Below are 19030 nucleotides of genomic sequence, written 5' to 3'. Positions count from 1 at the left end.
TTCCCAGTTGGGTGTGGGAGTATGGTATATAGTCTTAGGGTTATGTCTAATTGTGTGACACTGATTTCATCTCTCCAGCAAGTTATTGGGCTGTAAGCAGAAGATTATTGATCTACTGCCCAAGGTGGAAATGGCCCTCAGTAACATCAAAGAAGCTGACAATACTGTCATGTTTATGCAGGGAAAGAGACAGAAAGAAATATGGCATCTCCTTAAAATTGCCTGTGTAAGTAACTTTTAATAAATTATTTAATGTGACATTGATTTGCTAGTATTCTTTGCAAAAGGGATTCTTCTTTCGGCATGAGCTGAATCCTTTTTAAAGATGTCTGTATTTTGTGTTAAGGTTGATGCTCATGTTCTTTTCTTGGTGTTTGACTTCAGATGCAGGACATCATGATCATCCTCCATTATTTCTTTCCTCTCTGGTCTCATGTTTATCTATTCCTTCCAGCCGTAGACCACTGTGGCATCCTATCCCAATTTGGGAATAGATGTGTGTGATCAGTTAATAAAACTCTAGCCCCTTGTTCAACTAGTTTGTTTTTTTTTTTTCTCCAACAAAAGTGGAATGAGAAGGGCAAATACATTTGGTTTTAGTTAAGAAAGGTGGTCAAGGACAGGATAGTTTTGTACAGAAATACTTATAAAAAGGTGAGGATAGTTTTGTGGTTGTGCATCTAAGCACTGGTAGAAGTGTAAATCTTAGGAACATTGTAGGAAATTGTATGCATCAATTGTGGTGCTTGCCTGTAATCTTATTTACTTTTTCCCCCTTCAGACACAGAGTTCTGCCCGGTCCCTCGTAGGATCCAGTCTAGAAGGTGCAGTAACCCCTCAGGCATCAGCATGGCTTCCTCCAAATTCAGCAGAACGTGAACATCCTCTGTCATGCGTGGTAACTCCTCAAGATGGGTGGGTTCACTTTGCAACAATAGATAGTTGTTTTCAAGAGCAGTGGTAGGAATGAGGTAGAGTAGAGCATAGTGGTTAAGAAAAAGTCTTCAGTACTTTATACACCAGGGTTAAATCCTGACTGTCCCTTTTATAATAATGTCCCTTTGTAATAGCCTTGGGCAAATTAACTTGATTCTTTAAATGTTCCCATTTCCTCACCTGTAAAATGGGAACTGTTCTGAAAATTCAATTAGATGTTGTATGTGAAGTGTATGGAAAGTAAATATCAGCAAATGTTACTTATGTAGCTCAATCTAAGTTTTAAGTTCTTTCTCTGTTACTGGCTTAGCAATTCTTTTACCCAAGCTATTTCTTCCATAACCATTTATCTCAAAAGTTATGCTGTCTTTTGGATTTATCATTTTGGGGTCCTTGATCACCTTTCTAATGAATTATTGAGTGTAATCTACTTGATTTTATAACTTGGTATTTCTAAAATCAGGCTTTTTTAAATGCCTTAAATCAGTTTTGCAAATAAGAACTCAAGTGTGAAGCCTTATATTTTCTTTTATTAATTCCTACTCTCCTGCTAAAAGCTGAATGACTATCCATTTCTGTTATTTTTCTCAGCATAAGATGTGCCGTATCCAGAGCCAGTGGCTCTTTGCTAGCTTGTGTATTGTCGCTTTTCTCACAACTCATGGAGACCTCTACAGCAGCACCAGCATTACCTGGAAGCTCTGCCCATAATTAGTTTTGCAGAAGTGCAGCCATGTTACATCACTGCTCAGGAGGTCATGCAGTTGCACATTCTGTACTCTACTTTTATGAGAGAAAAGCACATGGCAGGAAGGAAAGCTGATATCAGGTATTTTATTTTTTTAAAGAAAGCAAGTTGTAGGGTGTATCTTGGGATCGTTAGAGATTTGGCCCAATGTAATACATCCACAGCTACAGCACAGGCTATATAATTGACTTTAGAAAATATTCCATTACTCAGAGTTGAAACAAATAAAATTTAGTACATTACTAACCTTTTTACTTTTGTTAAAGGCATTTAGGTTAGGGGATGCTAATGGTTGCAAATGTCACCTCTATACAGTCCATTTCTAATTTGAGGTTGGGTTGTTAGCAAAAGCATGTCGGACAGGAATTTTAAATGTTTTCCAGTAGGAATACGTTATAAAGTAAAATTGATTTCAATTACAATGTGCACATAATACTTAACCACCAAGGTGGGATCTGTTGGATTCAATTTTTCATCTTTTGAATACGTGCTTTAGAATTAGAATTTAGTTTTGACCTTATAGTGGCTATCATTTATGGCCTAGAACTAATTCTAGTAAGGTAGAGACTGAGGGCTGGTAAAAGGTAAAGGATAGAGGCCAAATGGCAGAGGAAAGTGGGGAAGGTGGAAACCAAAATAAGGATTTTCTTCAAATATAAACTTCCAGAGATTCTTGTTGGTTCTGGGCAGCTACCTTATGATGCTATTTTCTTCTGCTGTCCTCAGAAATCAGCTTGCTTGTTTTCTTTTTCATCGCTGTCATCTGTAGTTTCCAACCAGTTTTCACCTTCCCTTATCTTTGCAGACCAGATTGTACTTCTTTATCTTCACCCTTATATTTGTGTCTCTGGAGTAATAAGCACACTGATATTTTTACTACTTATAAGGAAAGGAAAATATTCCAGAAACAAAAAGATTTTTCATCTGTCTGCACTACAATTTTCTCTCCCACTCCACCCCCCATTAGCATTTTTCAAGAGTGGGGAGGGTAGTTGTATTTAAGTGCTGCTTATATTTCAGAGGAAAATGAGATTGCATTTATAATGGATTTCTTCTCATTCAAGCTGGGCAGAAGCAACAGCTTGCATTAACAAGCAAGACTCTGCCTCTGGGTGGGAGGGATAAGGAAACTGAAGACCATAGGAATCAGCTGCATTGGGGTGCTGGGTTGCAGGGCTGCAGGAGGGGCAGTGATTATCCTGACCCTGAAGACCAGAAGGTAGAGGAAATTTGTATGTCTCTTTGCTGCATTTGAAAAGGCTTTGTTTTTTCATCATACAGGGAGACTATAGTACAAATGATAGAAGAAAATTTGAACTGTCTTGGCCATTTAAGCACTATTATTCATGAAGCAAATGAGGAACAGGGCAGTAGAATGATGGTAAGTTTTATATGGATATGGGTATGTTTTGACTTTCCATGCTAGCCACCTCTGGCATTTGGGATGCATATGGGGAAAAGGAGAACTCAGAAGAAAGAGAAAAGACATTTAAGTTATATCTTTGACCTCAGATCCCAATCTTCTCTTATTCATGGATATACTAGGATTATGTCATTAGTAAATCTTCAGCAGTAGCATTTTGGTCAAATTAAATGAAGGGTGAACTTTTTTTGCAATGTGACCACTGAAATTGAATGGTTTGTACCTTTTTGCTTCAGTAATCAATTTTCTTCAATAAGATGGGGCAGGATTTGTACTGTAACTCAAATATAATAACAGCTGTACGTAAAACAAATAATGTTAACACAGTCAAAATTAATAGAAATATTAAGATTTGGTTACTGTGAATTACTGATTTGTTAAAACTCAGAGAAACCACAAAAAATGTTTATTGAGTTAATTTTACTACAGTTAGTCTCAAGGTCAATTGCTTGTATTTCCTTTCATTATTTACTTCAAATATTTATGAAAACTGAAATATTTTTTCTGAAATATTTTTTTTAATCGGCAGGACAGAAGGTAAAATTAAACTAACTGTAACTTATACTTTGATTTTTCAACTTTTGATTATAAAATGTCCAAACACACAGAAAACTTGCAAAAAGTAACACCCATAAACCTACTGTTTAAAGTCAACATCTAATTATAATTTTTTCCATGCTGGTTTTAGAATCTTGATTGGAGTTGGTTAACAGAATGACTTGCTACTTATTCAGTGTGCCCAAACTGACGGAGATTGTTGCTGCACATGCAGGAAATTTGTTTTTCTCCCATGAAAATACTCTTCAGACACCAACAAATGGAAGAAATGGCTATGATCAGAAAAAATGCAAGATTTTACAAGCACGGTATTTCGACTTTGGGAAATTTTAACCCCTAAACAGAATTTTAACCCGTGAACAGAGAATTTTAAACAAGTCAGTGGACTTGTTTAAATATGATAGCTACTTAAGCATATCATGGCAATCCATTTGTCTTCAAACATGATAAAACACTTAACTGACTAAAAACCATCTTTTACCACTAAATTTTGGGCATAAGGCCAAAAGTATCATCGATATGCAGAAAACAAAACCTCAACTAATGTATGTGTTGTAAGTAAAAGTTGTTTGCCTGTTTTTGTGGGAGAGATTGGTCTCAAGTAAAACTGTATTTCATGAAGAATAAACTCTACCTCCTTTTGTTGCATTCAGAAATGCTCTTCCTGGCAACATAAGGAGTTGACTTAATTTTAATTTTACTGCACATTTGATAATATCCCTTTCCTATAGAAGGAATTGTGCATCTGTGCCTTTAATAAGTTGATTCTCATCTTGTTAAATGTGCTGTGTGTATATGTATTTAAGATGTACATTTAATAATATCAAGAAGATGCCTGTTAATTTATAATGTGTTTGAAAACTGTTGTTTTTTCATTTGTAAAAATGGGTCATTTGTTTAACGAATTTTTCATGTCTTGTCCTACAAATTTATAAAGATCTGCACTCCCTTATCTGTAATTCCAAAATCAAAACTCTGAAAACAAGGTTTTTCATAAGCTTGGTAACAAAACTCATTTGCTTGAAAATCTAACCTGAACTGACATTGAATCTATTTATCCCATTTAGTGTGAATATTCATTTATTTTGCTGTGGAAATATTAACATATTTGATTATTGGGAGTGGGATGGGGCTGCCACAGACCCTGCTGGGTGTTTATGTAGTATGGTATATGCACTGAATTACCTTTCTAAAATCCAAAAATTTCATAATTCTGAAACATCTTGTCCTAAGGGTTTCAGATAAAGGATTGTGGATCTATCACCTCATTAAATAATTTAGAAGGTATTATGTGTTTTTAAAAAATGTGAAATGCTTTTATATTATAGTTTTCCACTTTGTGTATTAAATGATTTTTAAATTACTTTTAGAATCTTTATTCATTTTAATCAGATTATGATAGGTTTGAATATGGTTTAGGAAAATGTGAAGATTCCATGAAGTGGAACTGAAGCACAGAATATAACATCATAGGCCCTCAGTGTACTTTCCTTAGGAATTAAACAGGACTTACAGTAAAAACAGCATTGGGTAACTTCTTTTAATATAGTCTTTTCTTCTGAGATGTCCTGTCACCACTGTGTCTAAAAACCATGCTCATATCTTGGTCTATAAACCGAGGTCTTAGTCACACCATCCTCATTTTGCTAGTAGTGCCGCTTTACACCATGGATCTTGGGGCTGTCTTCTAAATTTTTACTCATCTGATACTACGGTTTCTCTAAAAATGGAAATTCTGTCAGCTATTTTGACAGGCAGTCTATCTCTTACTTCTCCAGTTCTAGAGAGTTTTAATAAAACATGTATGGGTACCTGCTGCTTGGAAGATGATGAGCTAGATGGCAAGATCAGAAACAGTTAACTATAGGCAGTATAAGAAGAATGCTTATCTGGGAATCTGAACATTGCAAGCCATCCAAGCATTGAAATGATTGTTGAAAGAATTTATTTAGATGATTGTGTATTTTCTAAATATCACTGTGGTAACTGATAAAAGAGCTATTATAGGGTGTGGCTATTATATGGTGTGGCTGGGGTGATATGGGCAGGTGCTATGAGTCAGAACAGGTTATAGTGAGAGATCACCTAAGACTTATTTCTGATGTGTGATTGACTATTTTTTTATTGGGGCACATCTTTTCAGAGTTGAATGGCATTTGTGAATGTCTACATTTCATTCTTTAATTCCAGCAGTATTATGAAAAATGAAGAGACTCCATCTAGAAAACTGGAACAAGTTGTTTTTCCTTCTTTTTGCTTTCTGGAAATTAAAATAGCTAAGTTTTGCTGATATCATTTATCTGGAACAGACAAGGTCCCAGATATTTGTAGGTAATTAAAGTCTTAGGAACAATACAGGTAAGTGCATTTATTGAAGGGAGACGGCAGAGTGGCCTGGGAGGGCTTGCTACTTAAAATCCTATTTAGGACTTCCCATTTTCACAATTACTGTCTTTGTAACCTTGTGATGAAGTTTTGGAATATAGGGGAGGTCCGGAGCTGACAACCAAGAAAGAATTGAGAGGTCTGTGGTGCAAAGTGGTGGTTTTATTAAAGCACGGGGACAGGACAGAACCCGTGGGCAGGAAGAGCTGCTGCCCCGGGCTTGTGAGGAGTAGCTGATTATATACCTGGGAGTTGGGAAGGGTTTGGGGATAGCATACTCTCTAAGGAGTTTGGAAGCAAGGTTTCCAGGACCTATTGTTGGGAAAAGATCATTTATTACCGTCTAATAAAACCTTAGCCATGAGACCCTTCAGAAGTGTATCCGTGGGCCATGTGCTTGGGGGATGATTGCCAACATGATTCTTGGAGGGGTTTAGAGATAAAGTTTCTAAAGGAATTTTTACATGTTAAGGTAGACTTACAGGATCCGGGGGGTCGGGCTAAGATTGCCTTTTGCCCTTAGCAAAGTATTAACATTGAGGCGGTTGAGTCTGTTAAGGAATGTCCCTCTGACTGTTCCAAGGACTTCTAAGTGCTGCCCTGGGCTTGTGCTTTGTCCTCAGCTAGTCCTCTATTCCCCCATCACTTGGGCCTGCAGTTTCTTAACCACTTGGCTTCTCCGCCTGCAATCTGTCTCCACTCTTAGCCATTCTGCAGACTCACTGGGCATAAAGTACTGTTTTCTCATACATCCCCGCCCAAAGTTACACAGCCCTGCCACGATAATCTCCCTTGCCCAATTGTCCCACTAGCCTTTCTGGGTTTACAGGATTACTGCCCAACCTACTTTAAATATGCCGCCTTTTATTTCCCTTGCATTCATCCATCTCATTCCCATCTCTACTCTTTAATTTTGTCCTTTTCGTTTTTAGTAATGTATGTATACAATCCATAACAGAAGACTGCGGTTAGGGAAAAATGAAGTTTTTCTGTTCTCTAGTCATGCACCTCCCTCTCCCTGCGGAAAAAAAAATGCATGCAAACCTTTCAAAATCTGGGCTTGGCCTAGCCTATCCCATCCTCCTCCCCCCCCCCCCCCCCCCCCACACACACACATCACACTCTGTGTGCTCAGCGCATTCTGTTCCTATTTGGAATGACCTTCATGAAGCCCTCACTGGATCAGTATTCTGGCACGTTAATCATTACTCAGAAATACACCTGATGACGAAAGATGTGCTCAGGCTGAAGATCCTTCTCTTCTGAGTTTCCACACTACTTTTCCTGCAACAGGTCTACTGCTCCTGAATTCGCACAGGATCCGTGCCTGAAACACGTGCTTGTCATACGGTTTAAACCACAAAAAGACAAAACAGCCACCACACTGAGAGTGCGGGAGTCGGTTTCTGCACAAGAACTAACTGACCAGTCCCTCATCCCAGGCGCCACCTCCTTTCCTCTACACCGCAGCTTACTCCCGACGGCCGACGTCCCTTCTCTTCCAGAGCAGGAAACCAGCATTGCGCAGACAGGAGCGCACGTACCTCCGACGGCGGGAGGCCGCGAGAATTTTGTCCCGCCCGCTCTCCGTCTCTCTAGTGGCGCGACGAGCGCTGCGTCGGCGTGCGTGGCTGCGCAGCCGCAGTGCCGGCCGAGTGGGCGGGGCCGACTGTTGGCGGCGGTTGGCGCGGCCCGGGAGGCGGCTGCACGTGCGGGCGGGGGCGATGCGTCACTGATCCGTGAGGCGCGGCCTTAGGGTCGGCCTCCCTCCGGAGTCTGCGGCTGGCCCCTTCTCAGTTAGTGCCTTCCGCCGAATTCGGGGGGTGGGGGGGGAAGAGGCTATTGAGAGAGGGGGTGTCAGGACGCTCAGCGAATAGGGGCGGCGCACGGCCCGCTTCGGGCCGAGGGGTTAGCCAGGGGGAAGTAGGCTGGGTGAGGAGAGAAGAATGCGGGACAAGGGGCGCGGGACTCCCCGGCTCGCCCTGCGGAAGGACGCCAGCTCTCCGGAGGGAGGGTGCAAACTGGAGGGGGTGGGCCTGTCACTCACGGGGCTGGGGATCCTTTCCTGCCTCATGTAGGAGGAACAAGGATGAATATGACCCAAGCCCGTGTTCTGGTGGCCGCAGCGGTGAGTCTGGTGGTTGTCCTTCTCTACGCCTCCATCCACAAGATCGAGGAAGGACACCTGGCCGTGTACTACAGGTGAGCGGCTTGTGCAGGCTTCTGGGCTTCTGAAGTAGGTGGAAAGTGGGTCTATGAAGTCGTACCCTCTTGCGGTATCGGGGAGCTCTCCAGGCTTAGGAAGCGATTTTCGCCCCAGCCCTGTGGAAGTATGGGGGCCGAACACCCTCTAGGTACTGGACGGTTCCGGTGCTCTGTGCATTTTGTGCGGACGTTAGGACTTCTCACAATTACTCCTGGTAGACGGCAAATTCAATTATCTGTTGGGGGAAAACGAAGAAGAAAGAAAGGCAGTGGTCACCGCACTGTGACTGAAGAGGTGGATAAGTCATCGTTATATTCCATACAGCTGTACAGGCTTTGAGTTTGTAGAGATGTCACTTAGAAACTCTGGTCCTGTTTGTGGTTGTTCTTAGATTTTTTTTCCTCTAATAGCCCCTAGTTAAGGGTTTTGGCTTAGGAGGCCATGACCTTGACAATTGTTCTATCCCTGGACCTGGAGAGCCGTAAATAGGGGATTGAGGGGCTGTCCTTCTCCCACCTTACCCTTTCTTTTCACGTTGAGGGAAGGAATAGTGTGGGATGTGTTGCTCTCTAGGTGAGGCGGTATAGCTTTTCCTTCAGCGTAGTTACAACCAGTTCCTTTTGATGTAGACAGGGTACATTTTGGAGAAATTGGAATTATGTATTTGAAAGAGCTTCAACTTTCTGCTTGTTTTCATTATCCCCCAAAGCTCGTATTTCCACTTTAACATCCTGAATCTTAGAAACGGTCTTCCCTGTTTGAAACTAGTGCTAGTTTCACATACAGTTTTAGTGATAGGTCTTAGCAGTGGAGATCTAGCATAGCAAATGACAGAGTAGTCCATATTCCTATCTAGTTTGGCTTTGTCTTTCTGACAGTTAAACCAAAGAAAACATTTCAGGATATGGCTCTCAATTAGGGATGGACCTCAGCTCATCTTTTCTTAGTTATGTGTTGTGAATTCTTTGCAAACCTATTTATGTTTTCAAGATAAGAAACTAAGTTCTATGAATTTACTATTCACTCTGTAAAATAGGACTTCTTTTTTATAGTTGCCCCCCAAAATGCCTCCTTTGTAGAATTTCTAAGATGTATGTTCATATTACTCACATTGCAAAATTTGCTGAATAAGTCCACACTTATGAACCATTTATTTATAGTCTTATACCCTTATCCTTCATCTTCCCATGCTAAGTTTTGTTTTTGTTTTAAGATTTTATTTATTCACGAGAGAGGCAAAGACATAGGCAGAGACATAGGCAGAGGGAGAAGCAGGCTCCATGCAGGGGGCCTGAAGTGGGACTCATCGCAGGACCCCAGAATCACACCCTGAGCCAAAGACAGATGCTCAGCCACTGAGCCACCCAGGCGTCCCGGTTTTTGTTATTTTTTATAAAGACTTTATTCCTCCAGTAATGTAATATAGGTAGGTAGAGTAAAAGAGTCTTAAGCCTCAGAAATTTTCTTATTCTCTTAAAGTTTTTGTTATCTTCTTTTTTCAGTCTGGTGACTATATTATGTTTTGATCTGACTCACGTTATGTACAGTTAAACTACAGCAATTAGAGGCATTAGAGTTTTTTTCCCCAATTATTTCTCAGAACCTTAAAGACCAAGGAGAATCCTTTGTACCTGAGAGCAGTGCCAGAGACCCAGAGGTATCGTTGTTGGAGCTTATGAAACAAGATGTAACATTGGCAGTTTAATTTGATCTTTCCCACCTTTGGCAGATATTTTAGGGGCCAGTAGTTGTTCATCATGAGTAAATCATATTAGTGGGGCTTTAGTAGGTCAGTAGCATGACTAAGAATTTATCACACCATTTTAGAATTGGAAGGGGAATTTCTCTCTTTATAATCTTGTTGAATTGAAACATCTTTTCGCAGGGGAGGAGCTTTACTAAATAGCCCCAGTGGACCAGGCTATCATATCATGTTGCCTTTCATTACTACCTTCAGATCTGTGCAGGTGAGTGATTCCTAGGGAAGCCCCCACACTGGATAGACAGGTGTGACAGGAACAGTTACATTTGTGGGTGGAGATGGATTTCCTTATTGCTTAAGCAAATGGTGATACTTAAACACAGGAGTTACAAAGTTCAGAGTACAGTTGTCATAGCACAAGTTACAATTTTGAATCCCCTCACTCTCTTGAAGTATATTAGAAGTATGAGCCAGGCAGCTTGGAAGGATTTAGGACTTCCTAAATTCCACACCTATATAGTGCTGTGCAGCAGGGTTTTTTTGTTCCTGCTGTCAAAATAAAAGCAGGACTTTGAAACACGACTAGAAATACAAACCATTGATTACTTCATTTAGAACGGTGTTTGGTTTCCATAGAGGCCAGCTCCTGGACTACTGTTAACATGGAGGATGTGAATTTTTTATGCACAACCTTTCTGCTGCACATTTTTGCCTGGGACATTAAACACAATTTTGTGTGGAACCCTAGTGAATGTTCTATTTTGACAGCATTCCAGAATATATGAAATAAGCATCTGTTCACTGAAAACAGTATCTTGCCATGGGAGACACTTAGTAAATATCTTTTGATACAACAAGATGACAAAAAAGGTTTAGATCATGACTACTCTTACAAGTGCAGTGTGATCATAAATCTTTGGATTCCGAAGTTTGTGTATTATCCGCTATTAATTTTTCCGGGACTCAGGAAGATTCAGTGTATTTAATCTTATAATTTAAATCTAGGCTTCCTACTAGTGAGAGTTTCATTATGAATACTTAAATCCCCCAGATTTCCTTCCAGTTCCCTTTTAGATGGCTTTGGGTAAGAATTGTGTCTGTTGAAGTGAAATGTAGTGTTCTTTCCCTAGTCAGACTGATTTCCATATTGTTTTCCTATGTTTATTTTTTTCATTCTTGCCTTGGTTCATGTTGTCACCTCTTTTCTCACTATCTCTCCCTTCATTACTGCTCTCCTATCTCAATCTTGCCAGCCTTTTGAGGTTTCATTGCAAATCCGTCTTCTTCTAATCTATAGCTCGTAAAGTCTGTATAGTAAATTTTGGTTCTTGGTCACATTTCCTTTAATAATGTTGTTTGTATTCTCCAAGTTTCTTTGTATGTTTTCTTTCCAGAAAGTCTCCAAACTTCCCAAAGCAGGAGTTGTAAGAAAATTGTATTTCTGACCTTTCTTGCTTGTGGTGAAAGTTTTTCAATTGAGCTAACTTCTTAGGAAGCAATATGGTATAGTGAACATGAGGCCAGGAACCTGGAGACTTAGGTTTTGGCTCTGTCACTAACTGGTTATATGACTTTGCAGAAATGATTTAACCATTAAAGACTTCAGTTACTCCTCCTTTAAAGGGTTTTAGTTACATGAATTTACCAACAGCCCAAACAGTGATGATGTTATCGGTGGCATCCTCAGACTTTTTTAAAATCTTGTTCAAAGCCAGCCAAATCTGTTTCTGTCTTTTTGGAGCTTATTATTTTGAATCCTACTGATGCAGAGACATATCAAAGAGATAGAGTCAATAAACATTAAAACAGATTTAGAGGTTAACTACATATGACAGTTTTATGGTGTATATGTACATAAATAGTAATAAGTTGTTATAATTACACAAAAATAGTAAAAAGATTTTAGTGTAAACTAATATACTTTGCATCTACAAAATATTAAAGGCCAAAGCCAGTGTGGCTGAATAGGAATGTTCTTTATAAATGATGCAGTAACATTCTAGGAAAGAAATACATTAATAAAACTCTTTTAAGAAATTGTTCTTGTAAGAATGAGACATAAATTTATTTTTAGGAATTTTTGGAACACATGAGAAGACAGCCTATATAAACAAATGGCTTAACAAACTTGGCATTTGAAAGGAATATATTAGTAGCATCTTGAGAAATGTGAGATCTTGCATATGATACTAAAAATAAAAAAAACCTGTGCTTAGAGAAATATGAAAACTTTCACCCTTTATAGCATATATAACATAACCAAAGACTTAACTTTTAAAATAAATGTTCCTCCTGGGAAGATAATTTTGGGGATGATCTAAAAGAACTCAGTATGTGAATATAGGATATTAAGTAGAGGATTTAGCATTTCAACTCTTTCCTAGTTCTTGGCTAGGTGATATCCTCTAGGTTAAATAGGGATGTATATTAAAAGCTGATGTGGGATATGGAAATTGAATTTGGTTGATGTTTGGAAGGAAATAAATTGAACTCATCTCTTCATAAACTTCCCTCACTCTGCCCAGAACCTGTGGCTTGTATTTACTGTTCCCCTAATCTCTCAATCCTAGAGTTATAATCTTTTCCCTCTAGGAATGTTCTGTGCAGATGCTTACTACATCCTTCCTGTTATGTCTCCTGAATTGACAGCTTTCAGTTTCCGTGGCCTTTACTAAATTAATTAATACTTTAGCTCCCTAGATGGTTTTCTTGACTCCAGACAAGATGGATGAGTATCACATGTAAGTACATCACATATAAGCACAGGAATTAAAGGAAAAAAAATTTTGAAAGGTCCATTTTGTGGCTATGTGTAAAATGGACTATGGAGAGCATAAGCCCCCAGTGGACATTCAGAGCCCTCTGTCTAATATCACATTCTCTTATCAAAATTTGCACTCCTCTATATTGCCTCTTTTGCTCCAGGCAAGCCAGCTTGCTTCCTATCATCTCCTATGCATGCAGTTTGTTTTCAACTTTGTATATTTGATAAGATAGCTCCTTTTTTTTTTTTTTAAGTTTATAAAGTTTTAGTAAACATTTCAAACAGCTGTGTAACAAACACACCAGAAATAAAAGCTCTAGAATAGCAGTCCAGATGTTCTACAAGTGTGGCCTCATGGGCTCATTTCCTAGATGGACGGTCTTCAGTTCTGTCCTTTGCCTGGACTTCCTCCCTTCCCACTCAGGCAAAAGAAAGATGGATGATTTAGACTGAAAGGACAGCCATGTTGGTCCCCAGTAGGTAGGGGCCAGGAGAAAGTCTCATTTGCCAGCACTTGTTAACCAAAGCACAGAAAAAGCAAAAAGCAAGTGACAGTCACAAAGTCTTCCTATATATTCTTCATAACATATAGTCTATATTCATGAGACTGAAGGAACACCTGGCATGAGAAGCTATTAAATCTAAGATGTGGTCTCTGCTTCATCTTTCTCATTTTTTCTCCTCTAGACTTGGCTTATAAATACTTTACCAGAGAGAGCTTTCCAAACTATTATTTCACTCTTTATCATTTAACTTAAACAATTCAGTTTATGCTCTGTTAATTTTATACTTGTTATAGATTGCTTTATGAGAATTGTATCTCCTGTGTTGGATTGTGAGCTTTTTAGAAACAAGGACCGTGTTTCCTTTTTGTTTATATTCCATAAAGTAATATTTTGCTGTCTCCTTAAATAAGGTTTGGTGTGTCCAGAATATGCAGTGGAATTAAAGTTTAGAGCACTAGTCCTAATGATAGTATCTTTGTGTAAGCCATGCAATTTCCAATCCCAGGCCAGCTCTAGGCAAATAAGAGACTTAGAGAATGAACATTGAAACTTTCAGATTGAACATTGAAACTTTCCAAGTGCATGCCTATATACTTCTTTCCCTTTCTGAATTTCTTTCCTTTCTTTTCTTTTTTCTTTTCTTTTCCCAATGCATCTTGATTGGGACATTAGTTATAAAATATTTTGTCTTGTTTTTTCACGTCTACTAGAATATGAAAAGAAATTACTCTGATAGCTAATCTTTGGGGACTAAAATTGTAATGGAGCTCTTCTGTAACTTATCTCTTAGCAGTTCTCTGGAGGTTTTCCTCTGGGACCAAAGTTCTTTGACTATGTGTGTCCTGAGTATTCACGAAATATTTTTCCCCCCAGACAACACTACAAACCGATGAAGTTAAAAACGTGCCTTGTGGAACAAGGTAAGCTTTCCCCTCGCTTATCAACCTGCCTTTAGTTTAGATGGAATTTTTGTTCATAAACTCTGGTTATTTAAACGTCTTTCAGATAGACATGATAGTAATCCATGTCTCCTGAGTTTTCCATCTTAGAAGACTGTGTATTGGAAAAAAGTAGTTTTGGAGCTTGGCAGACCTTAGCTTCATGTTATCAGTACTGCCACATCTGCTTTATTGACTTTTTTTTGGGGGGGGGGGGGATAGACTTTATATTTTAGGGCACTTACAGGTTCATAGCTAAGAAAAGGACAGAGGAAAAAAAAAAAAGAAAAGAAAAGGACAGAGAGTTCCCATATAATCCTTGTCCTCATACATGCCTGTATTGACTTTGTTAAGCTTAGTTTCCTTGTTTGTAAAAATCAGATAATAAGACCTATCTTGCAGAGTTGTTTTTTTTTTTTTTTTTAAGATTTTATTTATTTATTCATGAGAGACACACAGAGAGAGGCAGAGACATAGGCAGAGGGAGAAGCAGATTCCCTGTGGGGAGCCCAATGCAGGACTCGATCCCAGGACCCTGGTATCATACCCTGAACCAAAGGCAGACACTAACCATTGAGCCACCCAGGTATCCTTATCTTGCAGAGTTATTGTGAGGATTAGGATTAGTGTATGTAAAGTGCCTAACTCAACACTTAACTCAGAGTAGGAACTCAGTAACAAATAGTTTGAATGAAATCTCACCTTGTCATCTGTACTACTAAATGCCATCTAACAAAGATTTTTTTTTTAAAAGATTTTATTTATTTACTTAGCAAGCGAGTCAGGGGAAGAGCAGAGGGAGAGAGAATCTCAGACAGACTCCACGTTGAGTGCAGAGCCTGACACAGGTCACAATCTCATGACCTGAGCTGAAACCAAGAGTCAGATGTTTAACCTACTAAGCCTCCCAGGCGCCCCCTAAATGCCATCTAATTAGAAGTTCTGGTTCATTAGGTCTGGAATTAGGTTCAATAATTTGCATTTCTAGGAGAAGATTCTAGGTGATGCTCCTGCTGCGGGTATGTGGACCTTACTTTGAAAGTCTCTGCCCTAAAGAGTTTTAGGGGGAGAATAGCAGGCAAAACCCAAATTATTTCTAGAGTATAATCAGTATATTGAATTGTATCAAAACAAGAATGTAATAATCAAGGTTTTTTTTTTTTTAATGTTCTATTTTTTGAATGACTAACTTATCAGTATTACAAACCTGTAAAAGAGACATGAACAGCTATGGAAGGACAGAAATGCTTGTAAAAAGGGAGAATTTCCCTCTTTTTTAAGTTTACGTATTTGATACTAAGTTCTTCGTAGGTCTTTCTGTAACACTCTTGTGGATTCCCTTTAGAGAGTACTCAAAATTGGCAACTCCTGAAATTTGGGGTAAATTTTATTTTCACACTTCCCATATACTCTCAGATTTTTTTTCTTTGAACAGGTGTTACCCTTTTTTTAATCAGGAAAAAAATGTCCTAAGTTGTTAGGAAGACTTAGTTGTTTGGTTTCAAAATCTCTAACTTCATGAGGCTCATGTGTGCATTAGGGTCTGTTCTGATAGGCCAAGAAGTTAGGAAGCCATTAATTAACAAGACGTATCTTTCTGAAGTGTCAATTTTACTTAAGAATTTGGAGGAAAATTCTTTTTTTCATATTAGAATAAATACAGATTAAAAAGTAGATTGTAACTCTTTATGATTATAAAGTAAGGCAGAAAACCAAAAAAATGTCAGCCCATGGATGACCTTCATACCTCTTGGGAAACTGTTTTACTTGGTTCTTTGATGGAAAAGTTTGAGAAGTGCACTGCTTTAGCTGTTGGCTTCAGTTCATAAGGGCAAAGTGCTAAGTAGCCTTAGGTTACAGGTTTAGTCTTCACGTGAGCAGTTTGATTATGGCAATTGCAGAGGTGAGCCTTAGTTGGGAGAAGAGCCAAATTAAGTGTGTGGAGGGGACATTTGAGTGATGATTGAGTGGTGGTTAGTAGTCATTTTAATCAACAAGTAGTTGTGTGTCTTTAGATTTTCCTCCCAAATTTCTAACATGTGGGATATGTTTGACGATGTGGAAATCTGGGATTGTAACTTTACTTGGCTCACACTTTTTCCATTTCTTTGTTTTTAGTGGTGGGGTCATGATCTATATTGACCGAATAGAAGTGGTTAATATGTTGGCCCCTTGTGCAGGTATGGTACCCGTATATTTCTGTTTTGGTTTTGTTTTTTTGTTTTTTAAGTAGGCTCTACGCCCAGAGTGGAGCCCAATACGGAGCTTGAACTCATGACCCTGAGATCAAGGCCTGAGCTGAGATCAAGAGTCAGATGCTTAACCAATTAAGCCAGAATAACTATTCTGTTGTTTTTATAGTTATAATTAGAATATTTAGAGAAACAAAAGCAAAGAGGAACTAGTGGGACTTCATCAAGATAAAAAGATTCTGGACAGCAAAAGAAACAAATCAAAAGAACTAAAAGGCAAAAAAAAAAAAAAAAAAACTAAAAGGCAGCCTAGAGAATGGGAGAAGATATTTGCAAATGGCATATCTGATATAAAGGGTTATTATCCAAAATCTATAAGGAACTTACCAAACCCAACACCCAAAAAACAAATAATCCATTTAAGAAATGGGCAGGAGATATGAATAGATAACTTTTCCAAAGAAGTCATCCAGATGGCTAACAGATAGATGAAAAGATACTCAATGTCCTTCATCACCAGGAAAATACAAATCAAAACCAAGATGAGGTAACACCTCACCTTACACATGTCAGAATGGCTAAAATTAACAACACAAGAAACAACAGGTGTTGGCAGGGAGTGAACTGTTGGAGCCACGTTGGTGGGCATGTGAACTGTTGGGGTCACTCTGAAGAACAGTTTGGAGGTTCTTCAAAAAATTAAAAATAGAGCCACCTTGTGACCCAGCAATTGCACTACTAGGTATTTACTCAAAGGATACAAAATAGAGATTCAAAGGGGTACATGCACCCCAATGTTGATAGCGTATTAACAACAGCCAAACTATGGAGAGAGCCCAAATGTCCATTGACTGGTGAATAAAGAAGAGATGGTATATATATATATACAATAGAATATCACTCAGCCATCCAAAAAGATGAAATCTTGCTGTTTGCAACAATGTGGATAGAGCTCTAGAGTGTCTTATGCTAGATGAGATAAGTCAGTCAGAGAAAGACAAATACTGTATAATCTCACTGAGATGTGGAATTTAAGACAAAAGAGATGAACATAGGGGAAGGGGGAAAAGAATAAAAGGAGAGGAAACAAGTCATAAGAGACTCTAAATAATCGAGAACAAACTGAGAGGGTTGATGGAGGGAGGAGGGTGGGGAATGGGCTAGATGGGTGATGGGTATTAGGGAAGACACTTGTGATGAACACTGGATATTATATGTAAGTGATGAATCACTGAATTCTACTCCAGAAACCAATATTGCATTGTACGTTCATGGACTAAAATTTAAATTAAAAAAAAAAAAAAAGAGTTGGACGCTTAACTGTGACTGAGCCATCCAGGAGCCCCTATTCTGTTGTTTTTATAATTACAATTAGAATATAACTGAAGAAATTCCTTAAGGAATTAAAAGGTACTTTTAAAGTTTTATGACCTTACTTATTTCTGATATATATGAAAAAATGATAACTGAAATCTTTTACATTTCTGGGGAATGGTGGCAGGAATAGATCACAAGTCCTGAACAGAGTTGACTTTCTGCAACTGTATATATTATTCTTCTCCTACCAATAGTTTTTCTTGTCTTTTTTACTTAAACAATAGAGTTTTTCTAAAAGCACGACAATCATTGATTAATTCTAGAGTTTGTAGAAAGTAGTGTTTTATCCAGTCAGGATGAGAGAGAATTTCCTTGCATGCTAAAAAATCTAACTGATTAATTCCTGGGCCACATTGATTGATGACTGTAGAAAACTTTTTTTCTAGTTGAGATTTGCTATAACTTGCAAAGTGATCTGAAAATTCTCAGTGTGGGGAAAACATTTCTTTGGTAAAAGATGAAAACCCACAGAGATGGAGTGGTTCAAATAAAAAAAAAATTAGAAGTTCTAAAGAAATATTTGCCCATTTTTGTTTTTGTCCCAACTTTTTTTTTTATTGTGGTAAAATACACATAACTTAAAATTTACTACCTTTAAGTATTTGTAAGTGTAAGTTTCAGTGGTACTAATTAAATTCACAGAGGTGCCTAGCTGGCTCAGTTGGTAGAACATGTGACTCTTGATCCAGAGGTTGTAAATTCGAGCCCCATATTAGGGGTAGAAATTACTTAAAATCTTAAAAAAAATATCACATTGTTTTGTAACCATTACCACCATCCATCTCCATAACTTTTTTTATCCTGCAAAAGTGAAACTATACCCATTAAATATTAATTCCCCACTTCCCTCTCTCCCCAGCCCATAGCAGCTACCATTCCATTTTCTGTCTGTGATTTTGTCTACTCTTATGTACTTTATGTAAGTGGAATCGTAATATTTGTCTTTTTGTGATTGGCTTATTTCACTTAGCATAATGTCCTCAAGGTTCATCCATGTTGTAGCATGTGTCAGAATTTCCTTTTTTCTAAGGCTGAGTAATACTCCATTGTGTGTGTGTGTACACACACACACACACACACACACACACCACATTTTGTTTGGCCATTTATTCATTGGTGGAAACTTGGATTGCTTCCACATTTTAGCTATTATGAATAATGCTATTAACACAGATGTAGGTGAGTCTGTTTAAGACCCTTCATTCATTTGAAAGAGCTGCCATTTTATCCTGCTTATTAAAATTGGAATGTTTAATATGTATAAGATACTGTGTTTGGCAGAAACAATTTAAAAA

The 19030-nt window shown here is 38.4% G+C and overlaps 2 protein-coding genes and 1 long non-coding RNA gene across 9 annotated transcripts in view; 2 read left to right on the top strand and 1 right to left on the bottom strand.

Annotated features, from left to right (window-relative positions):
• Positions 1–5028, top strand: part of CHUK (component of inhibitor of nuclear factor kappa B kinase complex) — a 37118-nt gene extending 32090 nt beyond the window's left edge. For 2 of the 5 annotated variants that reach the window (XM_038578513.1, XM_038578512.1), the window contains exons 18-21: positions 79–226; positions 782–915; positions 2966–3065; positions 3796–5028. In XM_038578513.1, the coding sequence (XP_038434441.1) occupies positions 79–226; positions 782–915; positions 2966–3065; positions 3796–3825 (412 nt within the window). In that variant the 3' untranslated portion in view covers positions 3826–5028. Of the gene's footprint in view, positions 1–78; positions 227–781; positions 916–1527; positions 1766–2965; positions 3066–3795 lie in introns of all 5 variants that reach the window. The other 3 variants (XR_005380498.1, XR_005380497.1, XM_038578514.1) reach the window with 3 other exon arrangements.
• On the bottom strand, positions 544–7706 carry LOC119866575. Of its 2 annotated transcripts, none has more exons than XR_005380499.1 (2): positions 7595–7706; positions 544–5385 (listed from the first exon to the last, which is right to left on the bottom strand). It is a non-coding gene; the product is annotated as an uncharacterized LOC119866575 (long non-coding RNA). The 2 variants fall into 2 exon arrangements; XR_005380500.1 differs by having other exon boundaries at positions 7526–7689.
• The window catches only part of ERLIN1 (ER lipid raft associated 1), a 37054-nt gene continuing 25722 nt past the window's right edge, over positions 7699–19030 (top strand). The window contains exons 1-5 of one of the 2 annotated variants that reach the window (XM_038578515.1): positions 7699–7846; positions 8129–8252; positions 10142–10223; positions 14102–14148; positions 16285–16346. In XM_038578515.1, the coding sequence (XP_038434443.1) occupies positions 8140–8252; positions 10142–10223; positions 14102–14148; positions 16285–16346 (304 nt within the window). In that variant the 5' untranslated portion in view covers positions 7699–7846; positions 8129–8139. Of the gene's footprint in view, positions 7847–8128; positions 8253–10141; positions 10224–14101; positions 14149–16284; positions 16347–19030 lie in introns of those variants that run through there. The other variant, XM_038578516.1, reaches the window with a different exon arrangement.

Source organism: Canis lupus, chromosome 28, assembly GCF_011100685.1.
Source record: "Canis lupus familiaris isolate Mischka breed German Shepherd chromosome 28, alternate assembly UU_Cfam_GSD_1.0, whole genome shotgun sequence".
In the NCBI taxonomy this organism is placed as follows: Eukaryota; Metazoa; Chordata; class Mammalia; order Carnivora; family Canidae; genus Canis; species Canis lupus.
Note: the sequence above shows the minus strand (reverse complement) of the source record. Positions and strands in the feature narration are given on the sequence as shown.